Raw genomic sequence first — 13194 nt, 5'->3', positions numbered from 1 at the left:
AAGCAGACTGAATTTTTCTTGTAACAATCTGCCGTATTACCTAAACAATATTTTTTTTCTTCGCTGTATCCCATAGAAGTACCTCAAGATATCTGCAATTAATTTAGCACATTTTTGGTTTTGTTGGAAAAAGATGAGCTCTCTTAAATTAAACATTAGAGTTCTGAAAAGAAACAAAGTGTATCTAAAAATATTTTACTTAGAGCAAAACACAGATTTGTCATGTGCAACTTGTTTTCAGTCTTGTCTTTTTATATCTTCAATCGGATTAACACAGCTGCTTTGCTGTTTTATTTTAACATTGTTTAATTATATTACATCTGCATTCTGTATTTCTTTGTATATGTTTATATGAGATTCCTTCCAAACGTTTTATGTTTTCAGCAAAATGAAAAGCCGGGCAGTACTGATTATGTTGATTCTCAAGTCTCGGAGCATCTTTTTTCCAAAGTATGTGTCAGATCTATCATGTCTTTCAGCCATAGACACCAAGGGGCACTTTATAAAGCTATTTCCATGTGTAAAGCCTGTTTTGAACAAAGAAAGGAGCTTAAAAAAGAGAAAAAAAAGAATTGTGAAATGGCATGTTGCATAAGTACTATAGATGGAAAAAGACAAAAGTGGGGATGAACAATAGACTTCCAGTAAAAAGTGGAGAACCCAATGTGCAAAAATGTTTAATTGTAAAAATCCTGAAAAGGGAAAAGGTCCTATTATTATATATAGTCAAACCTTGGATAGCGAGTAACGTGATGTGGTGTGTGAGTGTTTCTGCAAGACGAGCAAAACATTTAATAAAATTTTAGCTTGACAAATGAGCGTTGTCTTGCAGTACGAGCACATCTGCGCGCGTCACATCCAAGTATGCACAATATACGCGCATCATATCGCTGTGCACCCGCAGTTCAAGCACGCACAACATGTGCACATCTCTCACTGAGCGCGGCTGAACGTAATAAAAGCATCACCCGTAGTGTAGTGACTGTTCAAAACGAGCGAGGTTTTGCAATGCAATCACGTATAGTACTGTTATTTTCTATTAAAGTTTTTGGGTTGTGGAACAAATCGTCTGAGCTTCCATTATTTCCTATGGGGAAATTCACTTTTATATACGAGTGCTTTGGATTACAAGCATGCTTCTGGAACGGATTATGCTAGCAAACCAAGGTTTTACTATATATATAATTGGACCTTTTACCTTTTCAGAATTTTTACAATTAAACATTTTTGTACCTTGGATTCACCACTTTATGCTGGAAGTCCACTGTTCATCCCCACTTTTTCTTTTTCCTATTTGCTTTCTCATGGGGTTCTTTTTCTCCCTTGTGGTTTGTACTACATATCTGGAAAGCAGTAACATAGCTAGGACTCAGTGGGTCCTGGGTAGGAGGACCCCTCCGTTCTGGTTCACCCCTCTGTGCTCAGTTCTTTACTTGCCCACATCAGAGACAGCGCTAAAGGCTGCCTCTCTGGCTGGTGGGACTTTTCCTTTGCCGCATCCTACCTGCAGGAAGTTGCATTAGTGCAGCAGACACGGCCGGTCAGAGAGGCAGCTTTTAGGGCTCCTTAGTAAAAGAGTGGGAAAATGAGAAACCGCAGATGTGGCAGTACATTTTGAGATGTGACAGCTTACCTTTATACCTTCCAAAAATAAATAATAAGGGGAAACATCCTTTTGATAAGCCCATTCTAACTCATTCCTATTAAACCAGGTCTGTTTATTTGGTCAGAAATTTTGTTTTTTTTAGAATAGCTTCAAACATTTTTTTTTTCTGGAACTGATATTACATTCGTCATATTTTTTTTTATTCATGAATGTTTCTTTGCATTAAATGTTCTCCAGATAATGATTATTGTTGAGGATAGTCAAAGTTCTTTAGATTTCTTGGATAGCTACTGGAAATCCGTACTGACATAAAAAAGGCCACACCTGCACCTCATGTATCTTTATCCTTAGCCCCCCCCCCCAAAAAAAAAAAAAACAAAAAAAACTTGTACTGAATCGTAACACTGTTGTATTTCTTCGTTAGTTATTCCCATGGCTGAAGAAATCCCAGAGGATGTCAGAGTACATTAATTTTTATCATAACATGGAATCTCTCAGGTGTGAATGGCAGCACGCAGCTGTCAGAGGCTTTCTGAATTCTATTACAGCTCCATATATCTCTAAGCAAAACACAGGAAAAAGAATTTGTCTTCGGCAAGTGAAATACATAAAATGCTTGAAATGTTTTATTCTTTGAATGACTTCACTGGTATCTTTAAAAGCTTAAATGTGTAATATGCAGCTGCTCATAAGTAAATGTATTAATAAAAACTATTTTGAATATTTCCCCTTTCTATCAGCTTTTATTGGGTTTAGATTTATAAATGCAACCTTGGCATTTTTTATTAGAAAATTATAAATGATATCATAAGTAGGAAGTACGACCGATGATTTCTGCCCTAAAATTCTGTCTCTTTCGGCAGGCCTATGGCAAAAGCAGCATGCCTGTCTAGCAGCCTAGAGCAGGTTGACACTGCCTGTCTCTCCCTACCTTACCTTCGGCAATCTTTTCCATCTAAAATAGTTTTGATTATTTTTATAAACCACTCTGTTACGTTCAATAGAAAGGGTGGTATATACAATTCGATAAACCAAGCATACTTTTACTAAGCTGCGATAGTGGTTTTAGCACGCGCTGAATTGCTGCACGCGCTAGACCCTAATGCCAGCATTGAGCTGGCGTTAGCTCTAGCCGCGTAGCGCGGGTTTAGCCCGTGCTGAAATTCTGCGGGCCCCAAAAACGCTATCGCAGCTTAGTAAAAGGAGTCCATAGCGAAGGAGGCAGCAATTCACGCAAAAATTATAACAGGATTTCAGAATACGCAATAGACTTGTGGCCAAGTCTATAAAAGGGAATAGGTGGAGAGAACATATACCTACTCTCGTATATAACATTAGTATAAACCCATAAAGTGTCCCTAAATGTAGTTGCTCCCTCTTACACCAATTAAATGGTAGCCCTAACAGACACACCTAATTGCGGCAAACGCCACACACAAGTTGTGGGCCTGATTCTCTATAGCACGCCTTAGTGCGCCTACCTTGTAGGCGTGCAGACATGTGGTTGTCAATCAGCCGCTAGGCGCGCGTAGTAGAACTGTGCCTACAGTTTTATATAGGCCCGCAAAATTTTGCAGGCCTACATTTCACGCGCCTACCTCACACGTTCGACGGCCCATAGTGGCGTCTAACCACGCCTACCACCACCTAACATTAGCGCGCACAACGGAGAATCAGGCCGTGTGTGTGTAGGTGAGAGGCGTGTCTTGGCCCCACCCACGCTCTGGCAAAGTGAGGTACAGGGATCCAGCCAGTGTAAAAGAGAAGCAATTTTATTGACGTCTAAAATCCAAAAGTTGAAATAGCCTGCGTCAGGAATTGATGCAATCTTCGAAGCGAAAATCATGGCTAGCACAGTTGTATTTAGTGGAAGAGGACATTCTAAAAGGAAGGTTGAGTGCACAATCACATGCAGAAAATTGAGAGAGTGAATAAAATGATAGTTACAATGCTTTTGTTTAAGTGGCACTCTTTGCTGCATTTATGCACACAATTCCAATATTGTATATAGAGTAACTTTATTATGCTGCGACTGAAGATTATGATTTCCGTATAGCGGTTCAAACTACAGGCAGTCCCCGAGTTACAGATGCCCAACTTAAGTACGACTCATACTTAAGACCGCGGTCGTGCCTTCATTTGATTTCACTGAGCAGTATTTCCAGTGGCATAGACGCCTACACTTCTCCTGCTGCAGGTTCAGGAATGATACATGGCCACATTAAGAACAGAGTGTGGTTGTGCATGCTGTGCCTTAGAGCAGTGTTCTTCAACCTTTTGACACCTATGGACCGGCAGAAATAAAATAATTATTTTGTGGACCGGCAGTTGAAAAATACTGGGTTTAGTCGTGGGCCAGACCCCGCCTATCTCCACCCCAGACCTCCCCCCCACCATAATAGTACTAATTGTAACACCATTTTTCCATTCATTTTTCATATATACACACACTCAATAATATGATATTAACAACACAATGGTAACCACAAAATTAAACTACACAAAGCACACTGTATGCTTCTCAATATTCATTCCTACCAGAACACAGATAACCCCATACAAATGCAGGACCAAAAACTAAAAGTACTAATATATACTAACAAACCCTAAGATGCAAGACTCTGCATGCAGTACAACCCCAGAGGAAAAAGAAACAAATGCATTTCTTCCTGAACAGACAGCAGATGTAAATCAATCACTAAATTTAAAAATAAAATCATTCCCCCTACCGTTGTTGTCTCCCTCCATGCTGTGCCTTGCCTTCTGGCCTGCCTCCCGGTGTTATCTTCGGGCCGGTTTCCTCTTCCTCAGTGCTGCAGTGCACAAAGCCGTGGGCAGCAGCTCCTCGCGCGTCCCACGCCTCATCTGGAAGCCTCATCTGATGTTGCGATGTCAGACAGAAGGTTCCGGTTCAGGCGTAGGACGCACGTAGGTGCCTCTGCCCATGGCTTTGTGCACTGCAGCACTAAGAAAGAGGAAATCGGCCTGAAGACAACACCACATCGATCGCACCATGAACTGGCGGCTGAAGAGCACTGTCTGGGGCCCGATGCACGGGCTGCCCTGGGTACCGGCAGTAAATTTCTGTGGACTGGCACCGGTCCACGGACCGGTGGTTGAAGAACACTGCCTTAGAGGAACATTGTTAGGAGCACTTGGCCCTTTTGTCAGCTGGGAGCAGAAGTAAGCAGCAACAATCTTAAAATCTACAAGTTCTGAGTTACATAGAAATCCAACTTAAGAACAGTTTTAAAAATATAATTTGTTCTTAACCTGGGTACTACCTGTATAGAAATAATCAAGCCATTGTTACATCATTGATGAAGTTGGCTCTTAGGCATTGGTGGAATGAGGCATTATGACATCACAATATGAACTCTGGAATGTTGCTACTCCTTGAGATCTTGGCAGGCACTTGTGACCTGGGTTGACCACTGTTGGAAACAGGATACTGGATTTGAGGGACCTTTGGTCTGTCCCAGTACAGCAACTCTTATGTTCTTATGTGAATCAAAGTACAGCCAGTCCCCAAGTCCCTTGACTTAAGTATTACTCATACTTAAGAACACGGTTGCAGCTTCATTTAATTTCACTGAGCAGTATTTCCAGTGGAATAAACTAAACTAAACCTTAAGTTTGTATACCGCATCCTCTCCACAGTCGTAGAGCTCGGCTACGATAAACTCCTACACAATTTCTATGGTGGGGGTTTCTGGGCAGGAGGGATTGGACACCCTCCTACCAGCGATCTTCAGGGGGGTGGGGGTTTTTTCATCAGGAGGGATTGGGCACCCTCCTGCCGGCGATCTTCATGGGGTTGGGGGGTGTTCCGGAAGGAGGCATTAGGCACCCTCCTGCCGGTAATCTTCGGGGGGGGGGGTGTTCTGGCAGGAGGGATTGGGATCCCTCCTGCCGGCGATCTTTTGTTTGTTTGGAGGGATACTGGCGGCCACAACTACTAAACTTATTGCAGCAGGGAGATCCCTTGCCGTGATAAGCTTAGCGGCCATGTCTACAATAACCCGATTATCTAACCAGCATCTGTAACATGGACATTGGTTACAGAATCGGGTTTATTTAAGCGGCCTTTGGCCCGATTCTATATAGGACACCCTTCGTCTTCTGAGACCGGGTGTCCTATACAGAATCCTGCCCTAAGAGTCTGTGTCTTTAAATTGAACTTTTATATAAGACCTCTGAGGCAGGCCTTAGGGCCGAAACATGTACGTGTCGGGCCTTGTATGTGAATAAAAGAGATTGAGCTCCACAGGTTGCCTCTTTTGTCTTTTTCAGATATATTTGTTACATGATAATTATGTTAGTAATTTTGTAAACCGCAGGTATTTTTAATGAGAATAACTAATGGACAGACTGGATGGACCGTTCAGGTCTTTATCTACTGTCATGTACTATGTTACTTTGTCTTTACGAAATAAAGAGATCTACGTCGTCAGTAATGGTTTTACGTCTTTACGAAATAAAGAGATATACATCATCAGTAATGGTTTTCAAGGATGACAATGCGGAAGAAATGAAATCTCAGTGAACCTGGAAGTTGTATTCAGACAAATCAACAAATTAAAGAGTGATAAATCACCTGGCCTGGATAGCATACACTCCAGGCTACTGAAAGAACTCAAACATGAAATTATTGATCTGTTGTTAGCGATCTGTATCTTGTCATTAAAATCATCCATAGTGCCTGAAGATTTTAGAGTGGCCAATGTAATACTGATTTTTTAAAAGGGTTTCGGGGGTAATCCTGTTACTTATGGACCGGTAAGCCTGACTTCAATGCTGGGCAAATGGTGGAAACTATTAAAAAGAATAAACACATGATTTAATGGGACAGAGTCAGCATGGGTTCATAGTAACATAGTAACATAGTAGATGACGGCAGATAAAGACCCAAATGGTCCATCCAGTCTGCCCAACCTGATTCAATTTATATATATATTTTTTTATTTTTCTTATTTCTGGGCAAGAATCCAAAGCTTTACCCGGTACTGTGCTTGGGTTCCAACTGCCGAAATCTCTGTTAAGACTTACTCCAGCCCATCTACACCCTCCCAGCCATTGAAGCCCTCCCCTGCCCATCCTCCACCAAACGGCCATACACAGACACAGACCGTGCAAGTCTGCCCAGTAACTGGCCTAGTTCAATATTTAATATTATTTTCTGATTCTAAATCTTCTGTGTTCATCCCACGCTTCTTTGAACTCAGTCACAGTTTTACTCTCCACCACCTCTCTCGGGAGCGCATTCCAGGCATCCACTACCCTCTGGCAAGAGAAGTCTTGTCTTGCCAATTTTTAATTTCTTTAAAGGCATGGATAAAGGTAAGCCAGTTGATGTAGTGTATGTAGATTTTAAGAAAGCTCTGAGGGGGTCTTCTGTCCTCTTCTGTACTCTCCCTCTTCAGACTCATTCTTACTTAGATTCTCTTATGGGGTTCATTTCTCTTTATTTTTTCCTCTTCTTCTTCCCTTTTTGACCTAGTTTTCCTCCCCATTTTGTCTATATTTTGTCTATTTTGTGTATTTCGTATATATATTTCACAGGTCGGGAGTAGGGGTGGGTGGGGGGGATGGGGGTGGTTTGGATCCGGTTTTCTACGGTGTATTCTAATGTATGTTATAGTATTGGGGTGCTACGATATGTCCTGGGGGGGTTTTCCGAGGGTTTTACATGGAAAATTGTATTGAGCACCTCTTGTTCCTGAGACATCTGATCTTGGTTGTGTTTCTGACCTTTGCTCTCTGTATGCCTGGTAGGGCGTTTTTTTCTGGATTGATGGATGTCCCTTTACTCTGTTATGTTCTGTGTGTACTGGTTTGCTCAATAAAGAAATATTATATATATATTAAAAAAAAAAAAAAGAAAGCTCTGAGAAAGTTCCTCTTAAGAGACTAGTGAAAAAATTAAGTCATAGGATAGGAGGCAATGTTCTTTTGTGGATTAGGAATTGATTATTGGAGAGAAAACAGAGGGTAGGGTTAAATGACCATTTTTCTCAGCGGAGGAGGGTGAACGGTAGATTGCCAATGGAATTGGTGCTATTTAATATATTTATAAAATCTGGAAATTGGAACAAAGTGAGATGATTAAAGTTACAGAGCCTGCAAGAATTTGGCACTGTCGATACAGAGCGTGTGTGTGTGTGGGGTGGGGTGTGGAGAGAAAACACCATGGGAGGGGGGATTAAGGAGGCAATCTCACCTAATCCCACATGTAAAATGTTCCCTAAAATGTTCCCTCTCAGTTGCTTGAGATTAGTTGGAAAGTGCCTATGTCTTGCCATATTCTGCTTCTGATATTTCCATTTATTTGATATGAGAGTTAAATTCATCTATATTTATGTTTCTATAAATGCTATTTCATTGAGCTGCTGATTAGAGGTGAGGTCTCAGGACTCAAGGATCGACTGGGTAAGTTGCAGCTGTACTCACTCGAGGAACGCAGAGAGAGGGGAGACATGATCGAGACGTTCAAATATGTGACAGGCCGTATCGAGGTGGAAGAGGATCTCTTTTTCCTTAAAGGACCCACGGCCACAAGAGGGCATCTGTTGAAAATCAGGGGTGGGAAATTTCATGGCGACACCAGAAAATATTTCTTCACCGAAAGGGTGGTTGACCGCTGGAATAATCTTCCACAACAGGTAATTGAGGCCAGCAGCGTGCCAGATTTTAAGAAAAGATGGGATTGGCATGTGGGATCTCTTCATGGAGGTAGTTAAGGGGTGGGCCATTAGTGTGGGCAGACTAGATGGGCCGTGGCCCTTTTCTGCCGTCATGTTCTATGTCTATGTCTGCATTTTTATATACCATTTTCCAGTTATAAACATGTAAAAAAAAAAAATCCCCTTAGAATAACTAGTATTTATTAGATGGGTAATTGGTAGGTTCCCCTGGTTTCATCGTAATTGAATTTAATAAATGAGTAATGAGTTTCTAGTAGTAAATAATTATCACAGATATCTTAAAGATTGCCATCAGTTTTGTTGTGCGTTGAATTTCACTGAATATCTTCAGAAAGGTGAATTCAGAAGGAGTGACATTTTAAAACATCGGGAAATTGCTGTCTAAAGAGCTTTTTCAGTGCAAATTGCTGAAATAGGGGTCCTTTTACTAAGTGTGCGCTATAGTCTCTAGACGTGTTAGCGTTATAGCGTGCGCTAAACCCGCTAATGCGCCTTAGTAAAAGGACCCCGTAGTGAAGGTTTCTACAGTATTTGCTTCGTGTCCCTTCACTTCCCACATTTAACGCACGCACCAGATTAGTGCGTGCCATGGCGCGCCCTAGCTGAACATCTACCGCCTGCTCAAAAGCAGGCGGTAGCGGCTAGCGCGCGCAGCGATTTAGCGCAAGCTATTCCACACGTTAAGGCCCTAGCGCCCTAAGTACCAGAAATTCTGTTTTAGTTGTGAGAACGGGCTACTGGGCTTGATGGACCATTGGTCTGACCCAATAAAAACCTTATGTTGTTTTGAGGCGGAATAAAAGTGCCTAAGAAGACCAGTTGACTGGAGGAATGGCCACCTAGCTACAAATGAGGAAATTAGACAAAGCACGACCATTACCATCAGAAGCAATGATTAGTGCTATTAAAGAAAGGAAAAGCTCTGTTAGCATATGGATAATGGGATCAGAGGCTAGATTCTCGTAGTTGGGTTTGCTCTTGGCAGCCAGGCTCATTTCCCTGCAAAATTAATTTCAGCGTGAACAGTTTAGTAGCCTTATCTGATTTTGAGCTGATGGGTGTTTTTCAGCTTTCAACATGATTTTGGCTGCTTCTGACCAATTACTTTTTTAAAGTTTTTAAAATGTCATAAGAACATAAGAATAGCCTGTTCTCACAGGGGTCAACTCCAGCATTTCAAAGAATAACAAGATTCCGGACCCCCAGTGAGAGCAACATTCCAGAGCTGAGATTGTGATGTCATAATGCCTCAGAGCCAACCTCATCAGTGATGTTACAATGGCTTGGCACACATAAGAACAGCCATACTGGGTCAGACCAATGGTTCATCAAGCCCAGTAGCCAGTTCTCACAGGGGCCAATCCTTGTCCCTAGTACCTGGCCAAAACACAAAGAGTAGCAACATTCCAGCATTTCAAAGAATAACAAGATTCCGGAACCCCAGTGAGAGCAACATTCCAGAGCTGAGATTGTGATGTCATAATGCCTCAGAGCCAACCTCATCAGTGATGTTACAATGGCTTGATTGTCCTATACCTGGCACACATAAGAGCAGAAGAACAGCCATACTGGATCAGACCAATGGTCCATCAAGCCCAGTAGCCAGTTCTCACAGGGGCCAATCCAGGTCCCTAGTACCTGGCCAAAACACAAAGAGTATCAACATTCCATGCTTCCGATCCAGGGCAAGAAGTGGCTTCCCCCATGTCTTTCTCAATAACAGACTATGAACTTTTCCTCCAGGAAATTATCCAAACATTTCTTAAACCCAGCTACACTATCTGCTCTTAATGTTCATATAATAAAACTTCAAGCTCTTTAAAAAAGTGAAAATCTATAATAATGTATGCCAACACAATCCTCCCCACCCACTCTTTTACAAAGCCATGTGGCAACGGCCCCGAAGCCCTTTAAATCCCTATGAGTTTGGGGGCCGTTACCATGGCAGCCTGCGCTAAACAGCTTTGTAAAAGAGGCCCAATATTTGTTAAACTAAGTAAAAAAATGTGAAACATATTGTAGGGGAAATTAAAGTTGAACCTTTGCCTTTTCTGCAACTCAGTGAAATGCTTTCATAATTAAAACTTTATTTTATAATTGCATGTTCTGCAGTCCTGTTTTTAATTAATCACGTTGGCAGTTTTGGGTGAATAGCGAACACGGTATTTTGCCTCTGGTATTTATCCTTTAATGAATATTAATGAAGGGCATTGAAATTGTTGGGGTAGGTGCAGATGGCAATCCAGATATAGGTTTGGGCTCTCAGTGTCCTGTGATCTCTCAATCCAGGCTGTTAACGTCTAAGTCTGTAATCCAAAATTATAGTCAGAATCCAGGATGCTACGACTTGTCTTAAATAGTGACTGAGATAGAGTGGTGACAGAGATATTTTTGTTCAAAGACATAGAGCTCCTTTTACAAAGGTGCGCTAGCATTTTTTAGCGCACGCATCGGATTAGTGCGCGCTACCCGAAAAACTTCCGCCTGCTCAAGAGGAGGCAGTAGCGGCTAGCACGCGCAGCATTTTACTGCACGCTAAGCGCACGCTAAAACCGCTAGCGCGCCTTTGTTAAAAGAGCCCATAGTCACATGAGCTTGTATTATCTCTATAGACCCTTCTTTATAGGGTATTTTGTTATACTGTACGTAACTTCCTACTCTACTATGAGATTCCTCCTCGGTGATGGGATAATTGCGCGCCACACGCCAGCGCGCCGACAATCCAGCGCCGATAATTCGGTGGAAGACAGAAGCGCGCAGGGGAAAAAATAATTTTTAAAGAGCTCCAACTGGGGGTTTGGGGTGGCAACCCCCCCACTTTATTGGTTAGTGTTCGCGCTGCCATTGTGGGGGGGGGGTGTAGGGAGTGAAACCCCCCACATTATAGAGAAAACTGAACTTTTCCCGAAAAAAATCAGAAAAAGTTCCGTTTTCGCTATAATGGAGGCTTCTAACCCCCCGAACACCTCTCCAACAGCAGCGCGAACATTAACCAATAAAGTGTGTGTGGGGGGGGGGGGTTTGCCACCCCAAAGCCCCTGTCGGAGCTCTTTAAAAATTACTTTTTCCCCCGCGCGCTTCTGTCTTGCGCTGGTTTGTCAGCGTGCTGACGTCTTGCGCTCCACTGTCTATGAACCTTCCTCCTCCACCAGGCATAGTCTGCTCTGCCGCCTCCTCTCTGAAGCTCTCCCAAACCTAGCATAAGCAGGAATCAAGCCAAAGTTGGACAAGTTCCTGCTAAACTGGAATGTACGCAGGTGGGGCTGGACTCATTTAGAGTACTGGTCATTGACCTGGGGGCCGCCACGTAAGCGGACTGCTGGGCACGATGGACCACTGGTCTGACCCAGCAGCAGCAATTCTTATGTTCCCTCTGACCACATAGCTCCTTATTATCTCATTGGCTGCAAATGGAAAACCAAGTTCTTTTCAAATTGGGCTGTCTGTCTCTTTTATAAAGCACCCAACGAATTACTACCCTCCTACCTTACTAACCAATTTTGCTTCTCCAGACCAGGTCGAACCACAAGACCTCGCTCATTTTTTTTTTCCTTTCCACCAATGAAAGGTTTTACCCACAAAAGATTTGCGTCCAAACCCATCGCCTGTCAAGCTACTTCAAGAGACCCAGATTGGAACCATTTAGTTCGCTCTTCAACCTCATATAGGCATTTTAGAAAATCCTTAAAAACATCTCTTTTTCCAAAATAAGCAATCCTAATTTAAAATAACTTTTCCTGTTACTAAAAATTCTTCAATTCTTTTTTTTTCTTTTATTCCCTACGTTACACATTTTATTTGTTATATCCTTGTAAACCGCTTAGAACTGTAGGGCTTATGCGGTATATAAATAAATAATTATGTTATGTTAAAATACAGGAGAAAACACCCATTGGTGAACGATTGGCAAACAGGTGCAAACCCCTTGGCCTTCCTTTATGGAGGGCCATTTAGAAGCAGGGAATTAAGAATCTTTGTCTCTCAGCGCACAAGAAGATCATGGTGTGTTGTTACATATGCATAATCCAAATATTCAATGAGCAGGTGTAGGCCAGATTTTCATATCTACAGGGGCCTAGGTATTGATCTTTTACTGGCTTGTAACAAGTAAAGTTGGAAGATGGTGAGTTTTTTTTTAAATGGCCTGCTAGTGGAGATGGAATTCTATGAGCATTGGAGCTGATACCGCCGCGGCTGACGATAAAAAAGCTTAACACGACTTCATAAAATTGGGTTCAATTAGAGTCTTGGCATCTATCATCTCCACTTACCATTTTCAACTTTATTTTGTTACAAGGTCAGTAACATAAGAATAGCCTTACTGGGTCAGACCAATGGTCCATCAAGCCCAGTAGCCTGTTCTCACGGTGGCCAATCAGGGTCACTAGTACCTGGCCAAAGCCCAAAGAGTAGCAATGTTCCAGCATCTCAAAGAATTGCAAGATTCTGGAACCCCCATGAGAGCAACATTCCAGAGCTGAGATTGTGATGTCATAATGACTCACTCCACAGTGCCTCAGAGCCAACCTCATCAGTGATGTTACAATGGCTTGATTGTCCGTACTTGGCAGACGTAAGAGGATAAGAACAGCCATACTGGGTCAAACCAATGGTCCATCAAGCCCAGCAGCCTGTTTGCACGGTAGCCAATCCAGGTCACTAGTACCTGGCCAAAACCCAAAGAGTAGCAACTTTCCATGCTACCAATCCAGGGCAAGCAGTGGCTTCCCCCATGTTTTTCTCAATAACAGACTATGGACTTTTCCTCCAGGAACCTGTCCAAACCTTTCTTAAAACCAGCTACGCTATCCGCTCTTAACACAACCTCTGGCAACACGTTCCAGAGCTTAACTATTCTCTGAATGAAAAAAAAATTCCTCCTAT

General features: G+C 42.4%; 1 protein-coding gene across 4 annotated transcripts in view; it reads left to right on the top strand.

Moving 5' to 3' along the window:
* WWOX (WW domain containing oxidoreductase) overlaps positions 1–13194 on the top strand; it is a 1340377-nt gene that overhangs the window by 373568 nt on the left and 953615 nt on the right. Inside the window, exon 7 of one of the 4 annotated variants that reach the window (XM_033942130.1) lies at positions 2031–2252. The exons of the other annotated variants lie outside the window; for them this stretch is intronic. Within the exon in view, the coding sequence (XP_033798021.1) occupies positions 2031–2046 (16 nt within the window). The 3' untranslated portion in view covers positions 2047–2252. Of the gene's footprint in view, positions 1–2030; positions 2253–13194 lie in introns of those variants that run through there. 4 annotated transcript variants of the gene reach the window in all.

Source organism: Geotrypetes seraphini, chromosome 4 (assembly GCF_902459505.1).
Source record: "Geotrypetes seraphini chromosome 4, aGeoSer1.1, whole genome shotgun sequence".
Classification (NCBI taxonomy): Eukaryota; Metazoa; Chordata; class Amphibia; order Gymnophiona; family Dermophiidae; genus Geotrypetes; species Geotrypetes seraphini.
Note: the sequence above shows the minus strand (reverse complement) of the source record. Positions and strands in the feature narration are given on the sequence as shown.